The 23,145-nt window shown below is 35.8% G+C and overlaps 1 protein-coding gene across 2 annotated transcripts in view; it reads right to left on the reverse strand.

Annotated features, from left to right (window-relative positions):
• Galc (galactosylceramidase) overlaps nt 1-23,145 on the reverse strand; it is a 64,342-nt gene that overhangs the window by 13,457 nt on the left and 27,740 nt on the right. For both annotated transcript variants that reach the window (XM_047539706.1, XM_047539707.1), the window contains 4 exons: nt 18,014-18,169; nt 15,899-16,023; nt 13,807-13,934; nt 556-645 (listed from right to left, as the gene is read on the reverse strand). In XM_047539706.1, the coding sequence (XP_047395662.1) occupies nt 556-645; nt 13,807-13,934; nt 15,899-16,023; nt 18,014-18,169 (499 nt within the window). The remainder of the gene's footprint in view (nt 1-555; nt 646-13,806; nt 13,935-15,898; nt 16,024-18,013; nt 18,170-23,145) is intronic.

Genomic DNA, 23,145 nt, shown 5'->3' on the forward strand with positions numbered 1-23,145 from the left:
AAGAACCATCTCAAATTTTAAACAATAATATTTTTTAAAATAGGAAAACGTCATTTAAGCAAATACTTTATATCCTTAAACACTAAAGAATTTGGGCCAATGTTTTAAAAGATTTTAGTGCCTTTGCTTAAAAAATGCTCATTTTTGTACCTATGTAAAAATTGTCAGACAAGGTAATGCATTGTCTCAATTCAAATCTAACAAGAGGTAGAAATAGCAATAATCTGGTGTCTTATCTTTTGTTTTTTATTTGTGTTTAGTACACTCAATGCTTAAAAGTTTCTCAGACCACACAACTGGCCCTCAGACTACGAAGAACAATTTTCTTGCGAGTGACTTCTATAACTTCCTCAAACACACAGGGAGCTTTACCTCCTACTAGCTTCTGTCCTATTATATTAAAAGAAGTCAGGAGAAAGAAGATACCAGAGCAGTCATATATTCATATGCAAATTGTTAGTAGTTCATAATTAAGACTTAAGAACTGCTGGCCTGTGATAGAATATATAAATTCTGAAATCAAAATCAAAATAAGAGTCACATTTATGTACTTACAAAAGATCCCTTCAAAACAAAGGTAGCCAATTGGTGTGACACATTATAATATGGAAGAAATGGTCGTATACACGTAGAATGTTTATGACTCTGAAAGAAAAAAATAATCATGTAAGTTATCCAAATGATGTACAAGCTATTTGGGGTGGAGTTATTTAATGACCCAACATTAACAAAAAAGGCATGCATTAGATAACAAATATGAATTTATTTCATACTTTAAAATGCTTTTTTCTACTATCACCTGAATGAATGTGCATTATATGTACACAGTCAATGCAAATTTCAATGAGATTTCAACTTAATCAAACTCTGAATGCATGGCTAAATGCAGAGACTCAAAATTATTTTTGTTATAAATGTTTTTCAAATAAAATACACCAAATAAAAATCAAAAGCTTGGATGTTCTTGCTAAAAAGGCATCGCATATAAATACATAGTAAAATCAGCTAAACACATGTGACAAACAGTTCTCACTCTGACTAAATAGTTACTACTATGAATTGGGATCAAAAATGTATGACTCAGAACTGGGGAGATAGCTCAGTTGGTAGAGTGCTTGCCTTGCATGCACGAGGAACTGGGTTCGATTCCCCAGGACTGCAAAAAAAAAGAAGTATGTATGATATATAATTCCTACTATAGAGGACTCAACAATTAGAGAGCACTTATAGTAACAGAGTCTGTCCCAGCCTTTGCAGACAATAAAAAAAAAAAAAATCACAACTATCGCAATCCCTACTCTCAGTAATTGATAATATAACCAGAGAGAAAATCAGTATGGCTACAGGAGAAATGAACAACACTTCAGGTAACTTCCTGATTGACTTCTATAGACCTCTCCACACAGAACACTGACCAACGTACCATGTCCCTATCTACAAAAGAAATCTCAATATATTTAAAAAGTTTAAGGCGTGCAAAGTACATTTTTTGACCACAGCAGAGTTAACTCAGAAAGAAAGAGAAAAAGAAACCTCTGGAAAATTTCAAAATATGTAAAAACTAATAAAAAACTTCTACAAGGGCCAAATAAAAAATAAAAATAAACTGAAAATTTCCTAAGTATGATTAAAAATGAGTTTACTTATCTAAGAAGTCCAACAAACTCCAAGGATAAATACAAAGAGATGCACACACAGACACATCTTAGGAAAAATGCTGAAAGTTAAAGAAAAAAATCTGGGAAGCAGCAAGAAAAAAATGATACTACTAACAAAGGAACCTCAATAAGATTAACCGTTATCAATGATACGATGAAGGACAACAAAAAACTGCCATCCAAGAATCCTACGTCCATCAAAGCTATCTTCCAAAAAAAAAAAAAATGTCATTTTCAAGTAAGCAGAATTGATGGAATGTGATGGTAGCAGATGAAGCTTTTACAAAACACAACAAGAAACACTTCAAGCTGAAAAGCAAGGGACTCCATACAGTATTTCAAATCCACGAACAAACGTACTGGTAATGACAATTATTTTAAAGACAGTAAAAACTCATACTATCCTTTCTTCTCATAACTGATTTTAAAATTGCTTTATGAGATAATATACATAGTTTTTCTGGTGGGCTTGCAATGAACGGAAATGTTTAATTGCCAGGAACAGCACAAAGGAGCCAGGTGGACAAAAAGCTATATCTGGAATAAGGAAATGACACCAGATGGCAACTCAAACACATAGAAACAGATGAAAAGAACCCAAATAATAAATTAAGAAATAAATGTAGCAAAAGCTATGAACACATACCTGCTCCCCTTTCTTCTCTTAGCTTGTTAAAAACATAAATTTACATATGAACTAAAATTTATAATGTCTTGCTAGGTGTAATACAGTAATATGGAGTAATGATACAATAAAAATCAAACAAAGGAGAGGAATAAAGCAACAATGAATATTTCTTTATCTCACTGGAACTCAATTAGTTTAAATCTGAAGTGATTCTGATGAGAGGTATATGGTAGGCTCTAGAACCATCACTAAATAAGTAATGCAAAAATAGTGAAAAAGGTCATTAAAGGAATTAAAATGCTACATCCAAAAATATTCATCAATGCAAAAAAATAGTAAAGGAGGAATAGAGAAACCAAAATTGAGACATATAGAATGCAAACACTGAGAAGATAGCTATAAATCCACCTGTAACATTAGTAACATTAAATGTGAACGGGTGACACAATCCAATGGAAAGGTCAGATGAGATTTAAAAAAAAAGAGAGATCCAACATGTGCTGCTGACAGGAGAAAAGGTAGACTGAAAGTAAAAAGAGGGGAAGCTATATGAACAGAAACTACAAGAAAGCTAGAATGATAACAGCTAGAAGGATAACCCACAAAAGATTTTTTAAAAAATAAAAACTATAATTAGGGATAGAATATAATGATAGAAAGGTCAATACATTAGATAAAAAGAGTAAATATAAACATGTTTGCACCTAAGAAAAAAGTTTCAAAACAAGATGAAACAAATAACTGACAGACCAGGGGAAGGAAGATAGGGCAAAAACTGCAGTTGAAGATTTTAATTAGTAACTATTAATAACAGATCGAACAAGAAAAACAAGAATTAAACAATCCCATAAACTAACCAGACCTAAGAAACATCTGCACAGCATTCCACACAAGACAGAATGTATACTCTTCCCAAGTCCACATTCTTCAGGATACACCAAATGACAGGACAGGAATTAAAATAAGAAATAAGTATCTTTTCCAATCACAATAAAATAAAATGAAAAATCGATAACAAAAAATGTGAAATTCATGAAAGTGGAAATTCAACAATACCTTCCTAAAGAACCAATGGGTTAAGGAAGAACATAAAGAAAACTAGAAAAACACTCTGAGAGCAATAAAAATGTAAATAGACCATAAAACTTTAGAAAACACTAGTATACTAAGAATATACTAGAGTACTAGAGTACTGCTTCTAGAGAAAGTGATCGCTACAAATGCCTATACTTAAAAAAAAAAAAAAAAAAAGAAAAGAAAAGAAAACCTCAAAGCATTAACCTTCCTGCCAGCCCAAGAAACTAAAAAATTTTATCTCACTAGAACTCAGTTTAAATCTGAAGTGATGAAACAGTAGGTAAGGGATTGGATGTGAGGTGTCCCCCAAAAGCTCATGTGTGAGACAATGCAAAAAGGTTCAGGGAAGAAATGATTACCCCATAACCCAATCAGTGAACTGATCACCTGCCGGGATTAACTGAGTGGTAACTGAAGGCAGGTGGGTGTGGCTGGAGGAGGTGGGCATTGGGGGCTTGGCTTTGGGGTATAATTGTATCTGGTAATGGAGTCACTCTGCTGTCTGATCATCATGTGAGCTGCTTCCCTCTGCCTCGCTCTTCTGCCACATTGTTCTGCCTCACCTGAACCCTGAGGAATGGAGCCTTCTGTCTGTGGATTGAGTCCTCTGAAACCATGAGCCCCCAAATAAACTTTTCCTCCTCTACAGCTGTTCTGCTCGGGTCCTTTCATCACATGGACAAAAAAGCTGACTAAAGCACAGTGATTCCTGTGGACAAACCAAATCCATAGGAAACTGAAGGGAAGAAATAAAAAACACTAGAGTACAAATCACTGAAATAAAAAAAACAACAGAGAAAAATCAATGAAAGTAAAGGTTGTTTCTTTGAAAAGAAGAACAAAATTAAACCTTTAGGAACACTAAGCAAGAAGAGAGAGAGAAGACTCAGATTACTGAGACCAGGAATGGAAGAGGGTCATTTTTACCAACCACACTAAATTTTAAAAAGGGAAAATTATGCACAATTACTTGCAAATAAATTAAATAACATAGGTTAAAAAGACAAATATACATAAAAACAAAATCTACTAAAGAAATAATGTAAGGTCTGGATAACAAGTAAACCATAACAAGTAAAAAGAGACTGAAATGATAAACCAAAGCTTTTTGAAGAAAAGTCCGAGGGCCACATGGCATCACTAACCGTTCCTACCAAACACTTGAAGAATTAATAACAATCCTTCACAAATTCTTCAAAAAAGAACACTTTATTCTATGAGGTACTACCATGATACCAAAACCAAAGACATCATAAGGAAACTGAACCAATCTCACTTATGAATAGAGACACAAAGTCCTCATGAAAAACTAGCAAACCAAACCCAGCAACAAATAAAAAAGGTTTATACATGATGACAAAATAGGATTTGTCTCAGGAATGCATGGGTGGAGCCATACAAAAGTCAGTCAGTATAACATACCACACTATGAGAACATGGGCAAAATTGACATGATTGTACCAAAACCCCAGACCACATAACAAAGACGATTAGATGAGTCAAAGAAATAAAAGGCATATAGATTGGAAAGGAATAAGTAAAACTATATTTATTTGCAGGCAGCATACTTATAAACAGAAAATCCTCTAGGAACCTACTTGAAAATTATTAGAACTAATAAATGAGTACAGCAAACTTGTGAGATACAAGACCAATATTTAAAAATCAATTATTTTGCCCTATACACTAGCAATGAAGAATCTGAAAATGAAACTGTAGTAGCATCAAAAAAATACTCAGGAATAACAACTTAAAACAAAAAGAAACAAAAGATGTATACACTGAAACTACAACACATCACAGAAATTAAATAAGACATAATGAATACACAGACATCACACCTTCATGGACTAGCATGTTACGATGGCAATACCCCCCAAGTTAATCTACAGAGGAAGCAAATTCCCTAACAAAATTCTAGGTAGCCTCGCTGCAGAAATCAACAAGCTGATCCTAAAATTCACTTTGAAATGCAAGGGACCTATAATAGCCAAACAAGCCTGAAAGAGAACAAAGCTGGAGAACTCATTCTTCCTGATTCTAAAACTTACCAGAGAATTACAGTAATTAAGAAGTATGGTGCCCACCCAAGGGCAGCTGTATAGGAAAATAAAATATCATTGAGATTCCAGAAATAAACTCTCAAATGTATAGCCAACTGGTTTACAACAGGGTGCCAAAGACAGACAACTCCAGTATGAAGAACAGTCTTTTTAATAAATGGTGCTAGGACAACTGGATATGCACAGGAAAAAGAAGGAGGTTAGATAAATATGTAAAATGCCACATTGTGAAATAAAATGGAACAAAGACCTAAATGTTAAGATTTCAAAACTAAAACAGTCTTATAAGATACTATCGATGTAAATCCTAACATTCATGACCTTGGATTATGCACTGATTTCTTAAATATGCCACCAAAGGAGAAGAAACAGAAGGAAAAATTGGACTTTACTTAAATTTTAAACATTTTTACTTCAAAATTCAACATTAAGAAAGAGAAAGACAACTTACAGAATGGGAGAAAATATCTGTAAATTATAGATCTGATAAGGGACTTTTATAAACTTTTATATACAACTAAAGAATAAAACCATAAATATTCAAATTAAAAATGGCAATGGGCTTAAACAGACATTTCTCCAAAGATATACAAAAGTCAATAAACACATCAAAAGACATTCAACATCTTTAGTCACAAATGCAAATCAAACTGCAATTAACATATTACTTCATACACACTAGGATGGCTATTACCAAAAAGACAGACAATAACTATTCATGAAGACAAAGAAAAATCCTACAGTTCATAAACCAGCTGGTGGCAATGTAAAATTGTGGGTCTACACTGGAAAATAATCTGGTAGTTCCTCAAAATGTTAAACATAAAGATATCATTCAACCTAGCAATTTCACTCCTAGATATACACACACAAGAGAACTAAAACACATTCACAGAACTTCTACACAAATGTTAATTGTAGCATTCTTCATAATAGGCATGACAGTTCAGGAAAAGTTATGCCACACTATTTCTTTTATTGGTGTGATATAATTACACACCATAATGGGATTCATTAGGACATATTCATACATGTATAAAACATAACTTGGTCAATTTCATTCCCCAAAACCTCCCTTTTCCCTCTTCTCCTCCCTTTCCCTGATACACTTTCTCTATTCTATGGTTTCCTTTCTATTTTCATCAGATTCACCCACCCCTTTTTTCTTCTTTAAAAATCTCTGAGATGACCCTTGACTTTCTGAGTTTGACTTATTTCACTTAACATAATATTCTCAAGTTTCATCTATTTTCTGTAAATGACAATTTCAGTCTTCTTTATGGCTGAATAAAACTCTACTGTGCATATTATGCCCAATTTGCTGTATCCATTCATCTCTTCATAGATACCCAGGGTGGTCCATGATTTGGCTATTGTGAATCATGCTGCTATAAACCTGAGTATCAATATAGCATGCTGACTTTAATTCCTTGGAAATTTCAAGGAGTGGTAGAGCTGGGTCATATGGTGGCTCCATTTGCAGTCTTTTAAGAAACCTCCCTATCAATCTCCGTAGAGGTTGGACTGATTTACAGTCCAATCAACAGTGTATAAGTGTTCCTTTTTCCCTCAAATAATCACTATTTATACTATTTATTATCATTTATTTTTTGGTTGGCTGGTTTGTTTTGTTTTGTTTGTTCATTTGTTTTTGTTTTGGTACTGGGGATTAAACTGAGGGGTGCTTAACCACTGAGCCACATCCCCAGTCCTTTTTATTTCATATTTTCAGACAGGGTCTCACTAAGTTGCTCAGGGCCTTGCTAAGTTGATGAGGTTGCTTTGAATTTATGGTTCTCCTGCCTCAGCCTCCTGAGCTGCTGGGATTACAGCATGCACCACTGTGACTGGCTATTATTTATATTCTAGATGATTGCCATTGTAACTGGAGTGAGATGAAACCCTCAGTGTAGTTATGATTTGCACTTCCCTGGTTACTAAATATATCGATCATTTTTTCACATATTTGTTGGCCATCTGTATTTCTTCATTTGAGAAGTGTCTGTTCTGTTGATTTGCCCATTTATTGATTGGGTTGTTTGGGGGGGTTTGTGGTGCATTCTGAGTTCTTTATATATTCCAGATATTAATCCCCTGTCAGAAAAGTAGCAAAGATTTTCTCCCATTCTGTTGGCTATTTCTTCATGCTCCATAGTTTCCTTTTTTGTGCAAAGCTTTTTAATTTGATTCCATTCCACTTATTAATTATTGGTATTATTTCCTGAGCTTTAGGAATCCTATTGAGAAAGTCATTGCCTGCACCTGTATGTGGAGTGCTGCCCTGTTTTCTTCTAGTAGTTGCAAAGTCTATACTCTACCCAAGGACTTTTGATTCATTCTGAGTAGACTTTTGTGCAGGGTGAGAGACACAGATCTAGTTTCATTCTTCTAAATATGGATATTGAATTTTCCCAGGACCACTAGTTTAAAGGCTATCTTTTCTCCATGGGACACTGTTGGTTCCCTTGTCAAAGATCAAATGACTGTATCTATGTGGATCTGTCTCTGTGTCCTCTAGTCCACTGGTCTATGTATCTGTTTTAATACCAGAACCATGCATTAAAAGAGTTTTGGTACTATACTTCTGTAGTATAATTAGAAATTAGGCATTGTGATGTCCTGAGTATTGCTCTTACTGCTCAGAATTGTTTTACTTTTTCTGGCTTTATATTCGTCTTATGAATTTTAGGGCATTTTTATAGTTCCATGAATAATTAACTGGGTGTTTTGATGGGGTTTGTGTTGAATTTTTAGATAACTTTTAGCAATATGAGTCAAAATATTGAAAATATTGAATTAATATTGAAAATATTAAATGAATTAATAAAATATTAAATGAATTAATATTGAAAATATTAATTCATATTAATTCTCTCTATCTGTGAACATGGGAGGAATTTTCATTTTCTAGTGTCTGCTTCACTTTCTGACTTCAGTGTTCTATAATTTTCATTGCAGAGGTCTTTTTCTTGGTTAGGTTTAGGTTTATTTCAAGGAATTTTCTTTATCTTTCTGTTTTGAGAGTGTTCTCAGTGGAACTGTTCCTCGATTTCTTTTACAGCTGATTCTTTATTCTTGTATAGAAAAGCTGTTGAGTTTTGTATGTTGATTTTGTGTCCTGCTACTTTGCTGAACTGTTCACTAGCTCTTGAAGTCTTCTGGTGGACTTCTTTGGATGTTTTAAGTATAGGTGGACTTCTTTGGATGTTTTATGACTTTTTCCTTTTCCATTTGTATCCTTTTTATTTCCTTCTTCTGAGTAATTGCTCTGGCTAAAGTTTCAATTACCGTACTGAGAGTGGACATCCTTTTCTTGTCCTGATATTAGAGAAAATGCTTTCAGTTTTTCCCTATTCACTATGATGCTGGTTTCAGGTTTGTTACATGTAGCCTTTATAATGTTGAAGTAAGTTCCTTCTATCCCTAGTTTCTTCACTGTTTTTATCATGAATTTTGTTTGAGACTTTTCTGCATCTATGAATATACTTAAGTGCATTTTGTCCCTATTCTATTTATGTGGTGAATTATATTTATTGACATGTCTAGGTTGAACCATCTTCACATCCCTGGAAGGAAACCCTATTGCCTACGATGTATAATCTTCTTAATGTTCAGGGTCTCTTTTAGGAAATCAGATGCTATTTTGATGGGTTTACCTATAAATGTGACCTTACATTTCTCTCCTGAGACTTTGAAAATTCTATGCTTAATCTGAATATTTAGCATTTTAATTATAATGTGTCATGTAAAAGATCTTTATCGAACTTGTCTATTCCAGGTTCCAAATGTCTCCTTTCATCTATGTCCATCTCATTCCCAAGGATTAAAAAAATTCTGTTGTTCACTGAAAATGTTATCCATGCCATTAGCCTGTATTTCTTTTCCATTCTTGATGCCCATGATTCTTAAGTCTGATCTCTTAATATTGTCCCAGAGTTCTTGTATATTCTGATCATAATTTCTTATTTTTAAATAATGTCTAAATACTCAAAGCTGGTCAATTTGCCTTCAAGTTCTAAGACTCTGTCTTCTACTTGGTCTACTCTACTGGAGAGATTTTCAACTGATTTTTTAATTTAATCTATTATGCATTTCATATCCAAGACTTTTGTGTGGTTTTCATTATCTACTTATTGAACTTTTTGTTCATATCCCATAATGACTTCCTTGAATTCATTCAGTTGTTTTTCTGTATTCTCTTGTAATTCATTGATTTTTTAATATAATCATTCTTCTGAATTCTTTATCTGGTATTCCATCACTTCAATATCTTTGAAGTCACTTGCCAGTGAATTATGAACCTTAAGAGGTATCAGGTTACTTTGTTTATTCATGTTTCTTACATTCCCATGTTGTGATTTGTGCTTATGTTGGGATGAATTTCTCTTCCACTTTTATGTGAGGGTCTTTTTAGGGAACAGCCTTCTCTTGGTAAAGTGTTCAAGGATGACTGCTGTCAATTACTGAATGTAACTCACAGCAACCTGGGGTCCTTCTAGTAAGTCATACAACTGGTTGCATACAGAAGGGCCCATGAGGTACACCCTCTGGGACTGCTCTTCTAAATTGACAACTCTATATGTTTTCAATCTATATTTAGGCCCCTTCTCAGTATGGTATCCTCAGTCTTTGTGTTACTTCTCTCTGCTGTTGCTGTAGGACCACATGTCTATGAGTAAAATCTGAGCGACCCCCAGTCATTCCTACATAGGGAATGGTCATCACTTTGGGTTTATCATCACCCCTACTCTTCATGGTACACAGTGTGGCTGAAGTTTGAGTGGGATTAGGTTTGTGTGGAGCAAGGTGTACCTACTCTTAGCTCAGTTGGGGTACAGTTCAGTAGCATAGAATCTACTAACACTATCTGTGATAGTATCACACTAGATCACCAGCACTTCAGACAAGGGGGAAATAAATGATAGCAAAATAGCAGCCCAAAACATATAGTATTAAACTAAATACCAAGTTCTGCTATGACATCTACAACACTAATAACCACAAAAATGGTACTAGTCAGAAATTAATGACAGCAAAAACAACAATCAGCCATGAACTAGATGTAGCACTGAAGTAAACATCAGGTGTCAAGAAAAATATCCACAATGCTAATAATGTCAACAACATGAATGGTGGGGGCAGAAATTACTAAATACTTTTAATTAATGGTAAAAACACAGTTCATTGAGGGAAAAGAAAATGAGGTAGAATAGAAAAAGTAAGGTTAAAATATTCAAAGGTAAAAAGAGAGAAAACAGAACAGAGTTAATACATGAAGGCCAAAAAGAAGGTGGAGGGACTAAATGGAGAAAGAGCAAAAGAGATAGAAATAAGAAAATTTGACTATTAGAGGGAGAAGAAAGAACAACAGAAAGATAATAAATGGAAAAAAATGATTTAAAAGTAAAAATATGTGTGTATCTATATGAGAACCAACAAAAAAAATTCCTAATGAAAAATGAAAGAACTGTCTCCACTGGTCAAAACAATGGTAAAACTTGGATATTTACTATCTGTGCTAGACTGCCATTCTTTCTGTTTCTTCTTGGGCTAGTCACCCACAGAGGAAACACTGGGGGTCATTAAACCCTTCCTTCTGTGTTGCCTGCCAATCTGCTGACTGGAGTGGCCTGGGCTTGGAGCTGGGTGAAATAACTCTCAACTTCCCTGTTCACCAGCACAAAAAAGGATGGAATGGGAAGTACCACATATTGGAGTTTTGTCCAGAAACTAGATCGATGCATTCCTGGGGCAGAGATAATGTAGAGTTCTAAACAGGAAGTTCTCTTGACTGGGGCTAACTCTGATCAGAATTTTAGAACTTTGTCAGGTAGTATCTACTCTGAAGAGATTAGATCATTAGATTAAACCCTAGGGTCAGGGAGATGCTCATCTCTGCTAGTCATCTGTAACTCACAACCCTCCCATGAATTCTACTCATAAGGCAGAATAATCAACCAGCTTAGGTGGAGGGGACATAGCAGGTCTCACACACTAAAGCACCCATGACTATAGCCTTCTAAGACAGAGTCCCTAAATGTACTCACAGTCACCTATTTGATTTCCCAACCCTCTTCAGCTGGTTGGAGCCACCAGACTCAAAAGGAAAGTAAATTACACTATGATACCTATTGACCTGAATCCGCCTGGATATAATCTTCTTCAGTCTTTTTCAGTCATGTTCTGCCAGGTGCAACCTAGGCCACATGGTAGGTGCTGACCTGGGCAGTGTAGCAATATTTGCTATGATGCACCTGCTTCCTGCAGAAGCTCCAGTGTGGCTTCACGAGATGGCTCCCCTGCATCAGCTCTCCCCTCACAAGCTGAGAAACCCGGAGCACTTTTTAATACTCCAGCCTGCTGTGCAGCCTCTGAATCAGATAAATTCTTAGTGCCCTTCTATTCTATAGGTGTTTCCATGCTAGATTTGCCACTGTTTCTCTATCTTTCCATTTGTGTTACCTCTTTCCTCTGCAGTGACCTGGCACCACTGTCACCACTGGCTTGGCTGCATGGACTCCTCATTGTCCTCTGTTTGAAATACCAGAATTTCTGGGTCTCTGAGTCTGATTATCCAATATTGAAATTTCAATAAATTCCCTCAGTCAGGCACCTAGGAATCAGTATTCCTGCTGCTTCAATTCCAAGCCATGAAGCAACAGGAACATGTAGTCTTATTGTGCTGTGCTATTTTTTTCAGTCCCAAAACATTTCAGGGGAAGGAATTTGAGAAAAGAACAGAAGCAAGAAGGTTACCCTCTAACTTTCCCCTGCTTTTCTACCCTGAAGTAGGTCATAAGAGCTTCGTTTGACGAGTTCCCTTTCTACACCCAGAGGAAAAGAACATCCTTAGTTCTGAAGACAAAATTTCTGGTGAAAAGAATGACATGCCCACTGGTTCTGGAGACTACATAGGAGATCCTGGGAAAACTGACAAAAACCTAGCAAAAAGGTAAGAATTCTTGCCAAGGCCTGCTTTCCTGGATTTCCTTATAGAGTACCAGGTTAAGAGGAAAGTTTAAAAACAAAACAAAAAAAAAAAAAAAAAACCCCTCCTTGTCCTCTCCTTTCCAAATTCAGTTTAGCAAGAGAAAAACAATTGTTTCATCTGTTATTCTTATGTAAATTTGGTTTACTACTAGTTATGGATCCTTTTCCTCTCAGGGACAACTTAAATATTGCTTTCCTGTTTGTCTCAACTTATGCCCTAAGAACCTGGCCTGACTTTCTGCCTGTCCGCGGCATCTGAGTTGTCAGTTTTGTTTGTACAAGCACCCAACTTCATGTTAGGAGCCCCCATTATATGGCTGGGTCAAATACAGGTTGTACCCCAATTGCAGTTAGCATACTGACTGCTGCCAGCTCTGGTGGGGAGAATATCTGTGTTTGTCTTTCATTTGGCTCTCTGAGAATGGCTCTGGATCTAGGGAGAGCTGCATCTCTATAGGGAAGTCCTTTTTGTTCCATGGTAAGGATGAAAGGCTTATTGGTTTTGATTCCAAAGCACTTGGTAGCTTTGGTATAAAAAAAGATCAACAGTGACAGGAACATTTACTATTTGTCCTGGCTGAAACCTGATAATAAAATACTTGAAAGGATTTTTCTAATTTTGTTAAGAGTGCTATGGTCAGAAGGTGGCTACAAAGTAGGCTGAAATTCAGAACCTCATAGGAGATACGTCTATTTTTAAGGCCTCTCTCAATAGGATCCTGGTTCTCCCATAGGTCAACTGAAACCCTCTTTTCAACCCCCTGTTGACTACACACTACAGCAACTCTATCCATCTCCCTAAGTTTAAGCTCCTAAATTGGCACTTATGAGACCTCTGCTTTCCATTTGCCCCTGCTCCCCCTTCCTCCTTTTGCCACTTTCAGTCTTCCATCCAGTTCCCTGAGTCCTTGATTTGTCCCACTTCCAGTCGCTGCCCTCTCCATTCCTCTGTTTACCACTGCCAGACCTTTTTCCTTCCCACTACAGCCTCTCAGCCACTTGAACTTTAGGCCCCCTTCTCTCAACAGATTCAACATCCCCAAAAGCACCTGCCAGAGACTGAAAATGGAAAAAGACACAACCTTCATGAGATTACAGATCAGGGAAAGGGAAGGTCTTGAAGGTCTCCTCCACAAATACTGGTGGATGGGAACCTTACACAACCCCACTGCCAGAAAGACAAGCACCGACTATCCTACACAGACCAGTGAGTTGCACTGCCATGTCTTACTAAAATTTTTAAATGAAAGCTCTAAGACCTTGGCATCTTTCTAAATGTTTATGTACATGCATGCATAAAACCAAAAACGAAGGGTGTTCAGTTTTGCATTATGCTATTTTTCCAATAGTAAACAAGTAAGTTAATCCAATATCAATAATGAAAAATTACCATAGTTTCAACGATGATGGTGAGGTTACCTAAGCCATCAGTCAGAGCTACGTAGCTTCCTCCTTTCTTTAAATGTCCAACTGTCTTCAGGTAATACCAACCTGGTTGAGTAAACTGAGTTGTATGAGCTATAGAAAAAGCAGAGAAAGCTACAAATGAGACAAAATTGTTATGATTAGGTTTCTTTTAAAAAGTCTGTCCACCAATTTGAGTCTGATTCTAACCAGCTATATTCTATTTTAAAGAAAAATACCTTCCAACCTCATATTTCATATTTTAAATGATTAATTCAGTTAAATGATATAATTGCAACAAGATTTGTAGAACAACTGGTAAAAATAAAAAGAACCTGTCAGTCCAAGAATTTTAGTCTTTTTTTTTCAAGAGCAAAATTAAGTCACTCCTCCCAACCTTTGATCATCTCTATTTAACCCTTCCTAACTACAAAAAGAAGGGGACAGTGGTTAAAAAAAAAAAGTCAAGGCACTTCAGAAACTATACGGTTTACAAATTTGTTTCCCCAACATATATATTTATTGGTCACTTCTAAAACTGATTCTGAAAATAGGTTAAGCAATATTCCAAGTACACAGTCCCCCAAAATTAAAAAGAAAAGTCTCAAATTTCTAATAATGTATCAATCACCTAAATAAGTAGGTATAAGAATTTAAACATGTAAGGGGCTGACCAAACAAGACTTGTAAGTCCAACTTAATTTTCCCATATTTTTGAAAAAACAACTTAAGGAGTTTAGAATACTGTCATTATAACATGATAAATTTCCTAATTACATATCTGTCTGAGGAGCACACATCAACTAAAAATGAAAATCACTGAAATATAGATTTAAAATTAAAACAATTTGAATTCATACTTTTCCTCTGAAAAGTATGTCTATGACTGTGGTTATGATTTTAAAACAAAATGGTCATAAATGTTTAATATTTTTACAAAAAAATTCAGTATAAATCAACAGACTTTTTATTTTGTTTGAATTACATTCATAATTAAGATGGTGCATCCCTTCATCAAAAAGTGAAACCATGTCATCCACTGTCTGCATGATCTCAACTTTCCTTGTGACTAAGGAATGACACTAGAAAAAAGCTTTGTTTCAATGAGAATGGATCAATCTACAGCTTGTCTTTGAGCTATACAAATCATGTCCTGTCTGGGACAGATTTAATTAATCTCCTGGTTTTGGGAAACTCAACTTGTCTCCATCTACAATTCATCTCAATTTCCTTTACTCCATAAAAATTTGTAATTGTATTGACTCTTCCTTTAAACTGGTTCTAACATCTGCCTTGTTCCTTTATCATTTGAGAAACATAAAATCTTCAGCATAAGCTCATTTTTTGTCTATGTGAGGAATCATGATTTTATCTTTTCGGAAAATAAGTTTTTAACAATACCCATGAGTAGAGTGAGGGAACAAACTAAAGCCATTATATTTCATATGTTTATATTTACTTACTCATTTCATGATTCAATAAATATAGCATTTGTTAATCAACTTATATTTGTTATTTATTACCTTCAATTTTGTTAGTATACTATTCTAATCAAAATAATTAATATAAAAAGACAAAATGTCTCCTAGACTAATTTTAAGACTTTTAGATGCTCTGAATTGTAATGAATCTGTATGAACACATTTTATTAGCCATTATCATAACTTGTGATATTTAGGTGATTATTTCTGTCTCCACCACTAGACACTCCTTTCCCTCTTCTCCTTCCCTCCCTTCCACTTCCTCCTCCTCCTCCTCCTTCTTTTCCTCTTTCTCTCTTTCTCCCTCCTCCACCCCTCCCTCTCTCTTCCTCTCTCTCTCTTTCTCTCTCTCTCTCTTTCTCTCTCTCTCTCTTTTTCATTCTTTCTCCTTTTCCCTCTCCCACTCTTTTTTCTAATGGTCTGGTTTTAGAATAAATGATCTGTGGAATATAGAAAGTGATCTCATTACAAAAAACATTCTTATAAAACACCGGCTAACCTCAATTAAAATAGAAACACACACTTAAGACACGAACACGCACACCGTTTGTATAAAGTCCTCTAAGTGTTTAGAGAGTGAGAGAATCTGAACCATACCTGATACCCAGATAGGAGAGTCAACCACATAGTGTCCACTCCAAGGCTCCTGAGCAGTCATCAATCCACATCGCCCATACGGCAACTGTTCATAGTAACTAGACACCAAATTCCAAGCGATTGTGCTAAAAGATTTATTTGATAAAAAAGAAATACCAGAACAACTTGTGAGAAAATATAAATGTCTATGAACCGTGCATAAAAAGTTCTTATCATAATTATATATGTAATTGACCATAAAATGACTACCCAAAAACCAATAAGTTGCCTAAGTTCACTCACATTTTGAAAAATCCAGTGTTGTATGCATCTAAACATTTCTAATGGTGAATTACACATGATAAAAAACATACAAATGTGTATGAGATATACAGGTTTTTTACTGGACAATGGTATAGTCACATAAGATTTTATTGAATTTTCTTTTTTTTTCTTTTCCATTATGGGTTTGAATTCAGAGGCATTCTAGGACTAGGATACATTCCCAGCCCTTTTTATTTTCTATTTTAAGTCTCACTAAGTTGCTGAGGTTGGCCTTGGATTTGAGATCCTCCTGCCTCAGCTCTCCTACCTCAAAGGTCACTGGGATTATAGATGTGTACAAATATCATTTCAGCTTATATAGTGCTACTAATTAAAACAGAAACTTCCATTTCTGGGAAAAGGGAAATATTCAATGAGGTATATTTTCTACATTGGTGTTTCCCAAATTTGCAGAATCACCTGCAATATTGAATAGACAGAGTCCCAGAGTCCTCCTTGTAGATTCTGCTTTGGTTAAGTATGTGCAGCTGCCTAGCAGTCAGTAAAAACAAGTATCTTGGGTGCTTCTTAAGGCAATGCAAGTTTGGGAAATACTGCTTTATGTAACAGAATATACATAGGCATGCAAAATCAAGTAGAAATAAATATCAAAGGAAGTTCATAATGGAATGTTAAGTGAAAAGCACATCACCTAACAGATTATACAGTATGGTCTCAATTTTGTATTAAAAATATATATGTGTAAATAAAATATAGAAGGATATATACCACTATTTTTAAGGATAATTATTTCTGGATGGTAAGATTATAGGTGATTTTTAGTTTCACTCTTTTTGTATATATCTTCAGCATCTAAATTTTCAGATGTAACATGCATTATCTTAATACCAAACAGGATATGAAAAGCATTATTTTTTTCAAAAAGATATACAAAAAATGCAAATGTATGTCAACTTGCATTAAAGTCACAAAAATACATAAGATGGTTTGCTCTTGTTCTATTTTTCAGGGTCTTAGAAGGCTAATTTGAATCTAATTATAATTAAAGTGTCATCAAAGAAATAAGCAATGCTTCCTTTAGAAATAAGTAAAGGTATGTTCTTCCATAAGAACTTCTGTTTTACAAATAAATGGTTACCCAAGTAAGAGATCCCATGAGGAATTAGGCAGACCCAAGAAGTACAGAGTCCTATACAACATATGGCCTGTTTTTATTTTTTATTTTTTATAAGATCACTATTTTAAAAAATGGTGAAGAAAACTACTGTAGATTAACAGAGACTTGAGGGTCACAGTTTTTATGTGAAAAGCATGGTACTTAACTAGATCTTCCTTTAAGAAAACAAAAAGTGATAAAAGATATTTTAGAGGACAATGAGGAAAATCTGAATGTAGACTGGGTATTAAAATATTTTCAAATGCTCAAATGCATGAAAATTACATTCTAATCATGTAAAGAATATCCTTATGTTTTAGAGACACTAAAGTATTTAGGGGTATGGTGTCATGAAATATAATTTATTTCATAACTGTTAATTTAAAATACATGTTGCTTGTCAAAAATAACAGAACTTCATGAATCATACTATATATGTTATACCTCAATTAACACAACTTTACTTAATATAGGCTTCACTCAAATATAGAAAAACAGGTACAGATTAGATGTAAATTAGAAGTAGGTATAGGTATACATGAAGCCAACACAAATGTTAAAATCACTGAACCATTGAATCATTGAATCATTGAATCGTTGAATGTTATAAGAACATGGATGCCCATCATCCCTTTTTTCCATTTATTGTCTAAATTTGCTGTCACAGAAACCCTAAAAGGATTTCAATTACTTACGAAGTCATGTAACCATTGATATAATTTTGATTTAATATGCGACCCCAACAGCCAGCACCCACATCACTGTTTAAAGTGCTAAAATCTTCAGAGGACCAAAGCTTCTTCTCGGTCAGCTTTGCAATCTGTACCGTGTGGGTCCCAGGATAATGAGCCCTAGAAAAGAAAAGGGAAAAGGGAGTGGGTAAAGGTCAGAACGTGGCACTTACAAATATTTGCTGAGTGAATTACACACAAGTTTTCTCCAAGGTTTCCTATTTTTGAAAACTGGGCAGCTTCCAGATAGATGGCAGATTGAATGTAAGCATCTGCTTCCCACAGTTCTGTCCTGAGATACTCTTACAATGATAACCAAAAAAAGGAAGGAGATAAACCTACAGTCGCACAAATGACATAAAATAGATGGAAGCACATTGATGGTTGGAGATACAGCCTACAGCACTCCAAGAGGAGCATGAGGTAGAGACGGGATTCAGACTTTCCAAGGGAAGCTAGAGAGCTTGGGGACCATAGGCAGGAAGAAGCAAGGAGGAGGCCAATAACAGGACTAGTGAATCTATTACATAAAGCAGCACCATCTCCCTTACTCCTGCTCCAAGTGTACAGAAAGGAGGACAGCCTGGCATTTTTGCCCATGCAAAATACAAAAACAAAAAACAAAACCCTACAGTTGATTTGTTCTCAAGAAAAAAGAATAAACTATATTGTCAAATGTAGAAATTACTCTCTCAGAATTGTTGTAGTTCTCAACCTGGGTAATTCTATCCCTGAAGTGAGTATTTGCCAAAATTTGGAGACACTTTTTCAACTGTTCCACCTGGGGTAGGGGAGATTTGACATACCAGCATCTAGTGAACTGAGGCCAAAAATGCCACGGAACATATAAAATGCACAAGACAGGCGTCCACAACAAGGAATATCCAGTGAAAATATCAATAGTGTTAGAAGATGAGAAATTGCCCCAGAAAATGAATCCCTCCCTCACTCCAGCATTTGAAGGGAGCCAATCTGGTGAAGTACAAAAGAATACTTACTACTGCAGGAGTAAAATACTACCATAATGAGGACTACTGAAGCAACTGATTACATGAATAAAACTATGCATGAAATAGTAAATGTAAAGCAGAAAACAGATTGCTAGTACAATAAGAAGAGTGCATGTGAGTTAAATAACTTTGGGGAATAAGAGTGTATACTTTTTAGGTCAACAATTATTTATAAAAAAAAAATTAACACCAATACAAGCAGAATAGGGAGATTGGATTATATCAGAATTCCAATCTTTGTAGTTTGGTGTTAAGCAGTATTCATAACATCAAAAGAATGATTATGAAAACATTCTATTTTAGAATTTAATGTCCTTGCACAATTACCTTAAACTCGGAAATCAAACTACTAATCTTTAAAGAGACAATAAAATGGCAAACTAGAGACTGTGGGCACGTACCAGCTGCTTCTGAGAGTGAATCAAAGCAATGGGTTTGTGGCTGCATGAGAAGGTGGGGAGCATGGGAAAGTGCTCCAGCGAAACTGGAGAGGTTCAGCAACAGAAGCACAGAAATATTGGTGTTTAGGTTAATAAAGAGAATGAATACAAGAAATGGACTGCACCAGAGATGGGTACATGGCAGCTCAGTGTGGGAGGGAAAGCTCTCTTCTGTGGGCTAAGAGGTTCCCAGTCATCTCAAGAAATGCAGGGTCCATTAATGAGCAACTACACTCTTGCGCAGACAGGACACCTGGACTCTGTAACATCAAGTCAAAGCAGGAGGAGAGGGTCCCACAGTGCCAGACTCACACAGTGCCAGGAGAGGGAGCCACCTCAGAAAGACAGCACTGTCTAGGCTTTCTGTGGGAGCTCAGAACCTCCTGCATTTTATATATGTGTCTTCAAGACCCAACAGTCACTTTTTTTTTTTTCCACTGGGTCAACAGGCACCCACCCTGAGAGCAGGCTGGTCCCAAGTAAGAGGCTAGCACACAGATCCACTGAGAACTCTGGATAGTGGGAGAAGTTTGCCAATCCTTTCCCTTCCCTTCATTCTGAGTGAAGGGAAGCAGAGTGTTTCCATTTAAAATTGGTGATTTGATCTTTGTGACAGAGAGACCAACCCTGTGTGGATTCAGAAGGGGGCTGGGACCAGAAGTACTGCAGCTGGGACTGGTAGAAAACCTGGTACCCACAGCTCCCAACCAAGCACAGACCCTGCAGCCCAATTCCCTCTTGTCCATCGGAGTCGATCAGAGGGTTCCCCAAAGCAACTCGGACACTCCCTACCCTCTAAGAGCACTGAGTAAGGCTCTCAGGACCTAGGATACAGAGCAGTTTAGATAGGTCCACAGGCTCTGCAGACAAGACTGGGTTTGGCAGACAGTTCCTACCATATTCATGACCTCAGACACACTTACAAAAAACAGGTAGTAAAGTCAACTTAGTTCTGTAGCAGCCAACTTCCCTCAGCAATCACTAGTGGGCAAAGAGGGGCAGAGCTCATGCTAGTCTCCCCTAACAGGTTTGGTCAGTTTGGGTTGGCGCAGAGAAGGAACAAACTGACTATGGTTGTATCCTACAAGTCACCACACACCCCACACTCCATAGCTGACAGATTTTAAAATTAGAAGTCCCAAAAATAATTCTCTTCATTTAAATTGTCTCAAAATGAAATCTTTTATATGTATATAATTAGCATATATACATATATTAATTTTACTATCAGCCTGTTCTATTATTACTCTTCCTTTCTAATCTTTTTTTAGTAGAGTTAATTTTTAATAAGTTTTTATTGTATGTTGATGTTATGGTTTGGATGTGAGGTGTCCCCCAAAAGCTCAGGTGTGAGACAATGCAAGAAGGTTTGGAGGAGAAATGATTGGGTTGTGAGGGCCTTGACCCAAAAACTGAATTAATCCTCTGATGGGGATTAACTGAGTGGTAACTGAAGGCAGGTAGGGTGTGGCTGGAGGAGATGGGGCACTGGGGACATGGCTTGTGGGTATATATTTGTATCCAGCAAGCGGAGATCTCTCTTTCTCTCTCTCTCTCTCTCTGCTTTCTTATCCTCATGTGAGCTGCTTCTCTCTGCCACATTCTTCCTCCATGTTATTCTGCCCTACCTGGAGACCTGAGGAATAAGGTTACTATCTATGGATTGAGACCTCTGAAACCATGAGCCCTCAAATAAACTTTTCCTCCTTTACAGTTGTTCTGGTTGGGTCCTTTTAGTCACAGCAGTGAAAAAGCTGACTAATACAGTCGATAGACACATTCTCTGCAGCAGTTAATGAAACTTCCCCCCAACAAACCATATCTTAGACCATAAATAAACCTTAGCACTTACAAAAAAACTGAAATAATTTCCTGTATCTTTTCAGATCATAATAGAATGAAATCATAAATCAACAGCAAGAGAAACTACAGAAACTATACAAACATATGAAGATGGAACAATGTACTTTTCAATGACCACTGGGTCATAGGCGAAACCAGAGGGAAGTTTAAAAATTCCTGGAATCAAATAAAAATGGAAATACAACATTCTAGAATCTGCAGGATATAGCAAAGACAGTTAAGATAGAAGTTTATAGTTACAGGTGCCTACATTTAAAAATCTGAGTGATCTAAAATAAATAACCTACTGATGTACAAAGAACAACGAATGAAACCCAAAACCAGAAGGGAAGAAATAATAAAGATCAGAGCTGAAATTAATGAAAAAGAGATGAAAAGAATAATAACATAGTTTGATGAAGAATTAGTTCTTTGAAAAGAAAAACAAAATTGATAAACCCTCAGCCAAACCAACCAAAAGACAGAAAAGATACCCATGAATAAAATTGGACATGACAAAGGAGATTTAACTACAGATATCACTGAATCCAGAGGATCAATAGGGACTATTTTGAAAACGTACATTCCAATAAATTGGAAAATCTATAAGAAATGGATACATTTCAAGACATACACAACCTACAAAAACTGGACCAACAGGCTATTAAAAAAAAAAAAAAAAAACTAAACAGACTAATAATGGGATTACAATGGGATTACATCTCCGCCACAAGAAAAGTCTTGGACCAGATAGATATCCAGCTGAATTTTACCAGATCTTTAAAGAACTAACACCAGTTCTCCTCAAACTATTTCACAACGTAGAAAGGGAAGGAATGTTTCCAAACTCATTCTACAATGCCAATATCACCCTAATACCAAAACTTCATAAAGAAGTGACAAAGAAAATTGTGGACATATATCCTTGATGAACATAAACACAAAAATCCTTAATACAGTACTTGAAAACTGAATTCAATAACACATTAAAAAGACCACCCAACTATGATCAAGTTGATTTCATTTCACGAATGGTAGGCTGGTTCAACATATGCAAATCAATAAACCTAATATATCACATATATCAAACCAAAAATAGAAATCACATGATCATCTCAATAGATGCAGAAAAAGCCTTCAACAAAATGCAATATCCTTTCATCATAAAAATCCCTGAAAGAAACTAAGTATAGAAAGATCTTATGTCACCATAATATTAGCCATCTACAACAAACCCAAATCCAACATCACACTGAATGGAAAAAACTGAAAGCAGTCCTCTAAAATCAGAAACAAGAATGTCCCTCTCATCATTCCTATTCAATAGAGCACTTGAAATTTTAGTCAAAGCAACTGGGCAAGAGAAAGAAAGAAATTGGTATGCAAATAGGAAAAAAGAAATTACATTATCCCCATTTGCAAATGATATGATCTTATACTTAGGAGGTCTTAAAGGCTCTACCAGAAGACTTTCAGATCCGATAAACAAATTCAGCAGTATACCAGGATAAATATATCAACATAATCAACAGCTTTTTCTCTAGAAACATCAATAATGAATCAACCATTTGATAAAGAAATCAGGAAAACAATTCCTTTCACAATAGCTTCAAAAAATAAAATAAGCTGGGCATGGCACACGCCTGTAATCCCAGCAGCTCAGGAGGCTGAGGCAGGAGGATGACAAGTTCAAAACCAGCCTCAGCAACAGTGAAGTGCTAAATAAATCAGTGAGACCCTGTCTCTAAATAAAACACAAAATATGGGTCAGGATATGGTTCAGTGGTTGAGTACCCGTGAGTTC

Source organism: Sciurus carolinensis, chromosome 2 (assembly GCF_902686445.1).
Source record: "Sciurus carolinensis chromosome 2, mSciCar1.2, whole genome shotgun sequence".
Lineage (NCBI taxonomy): Eukaryota > Metazoa > Chordata > Mammalia > Rodentia > Sciuridae > Sciurus > Sciurus carolinensis.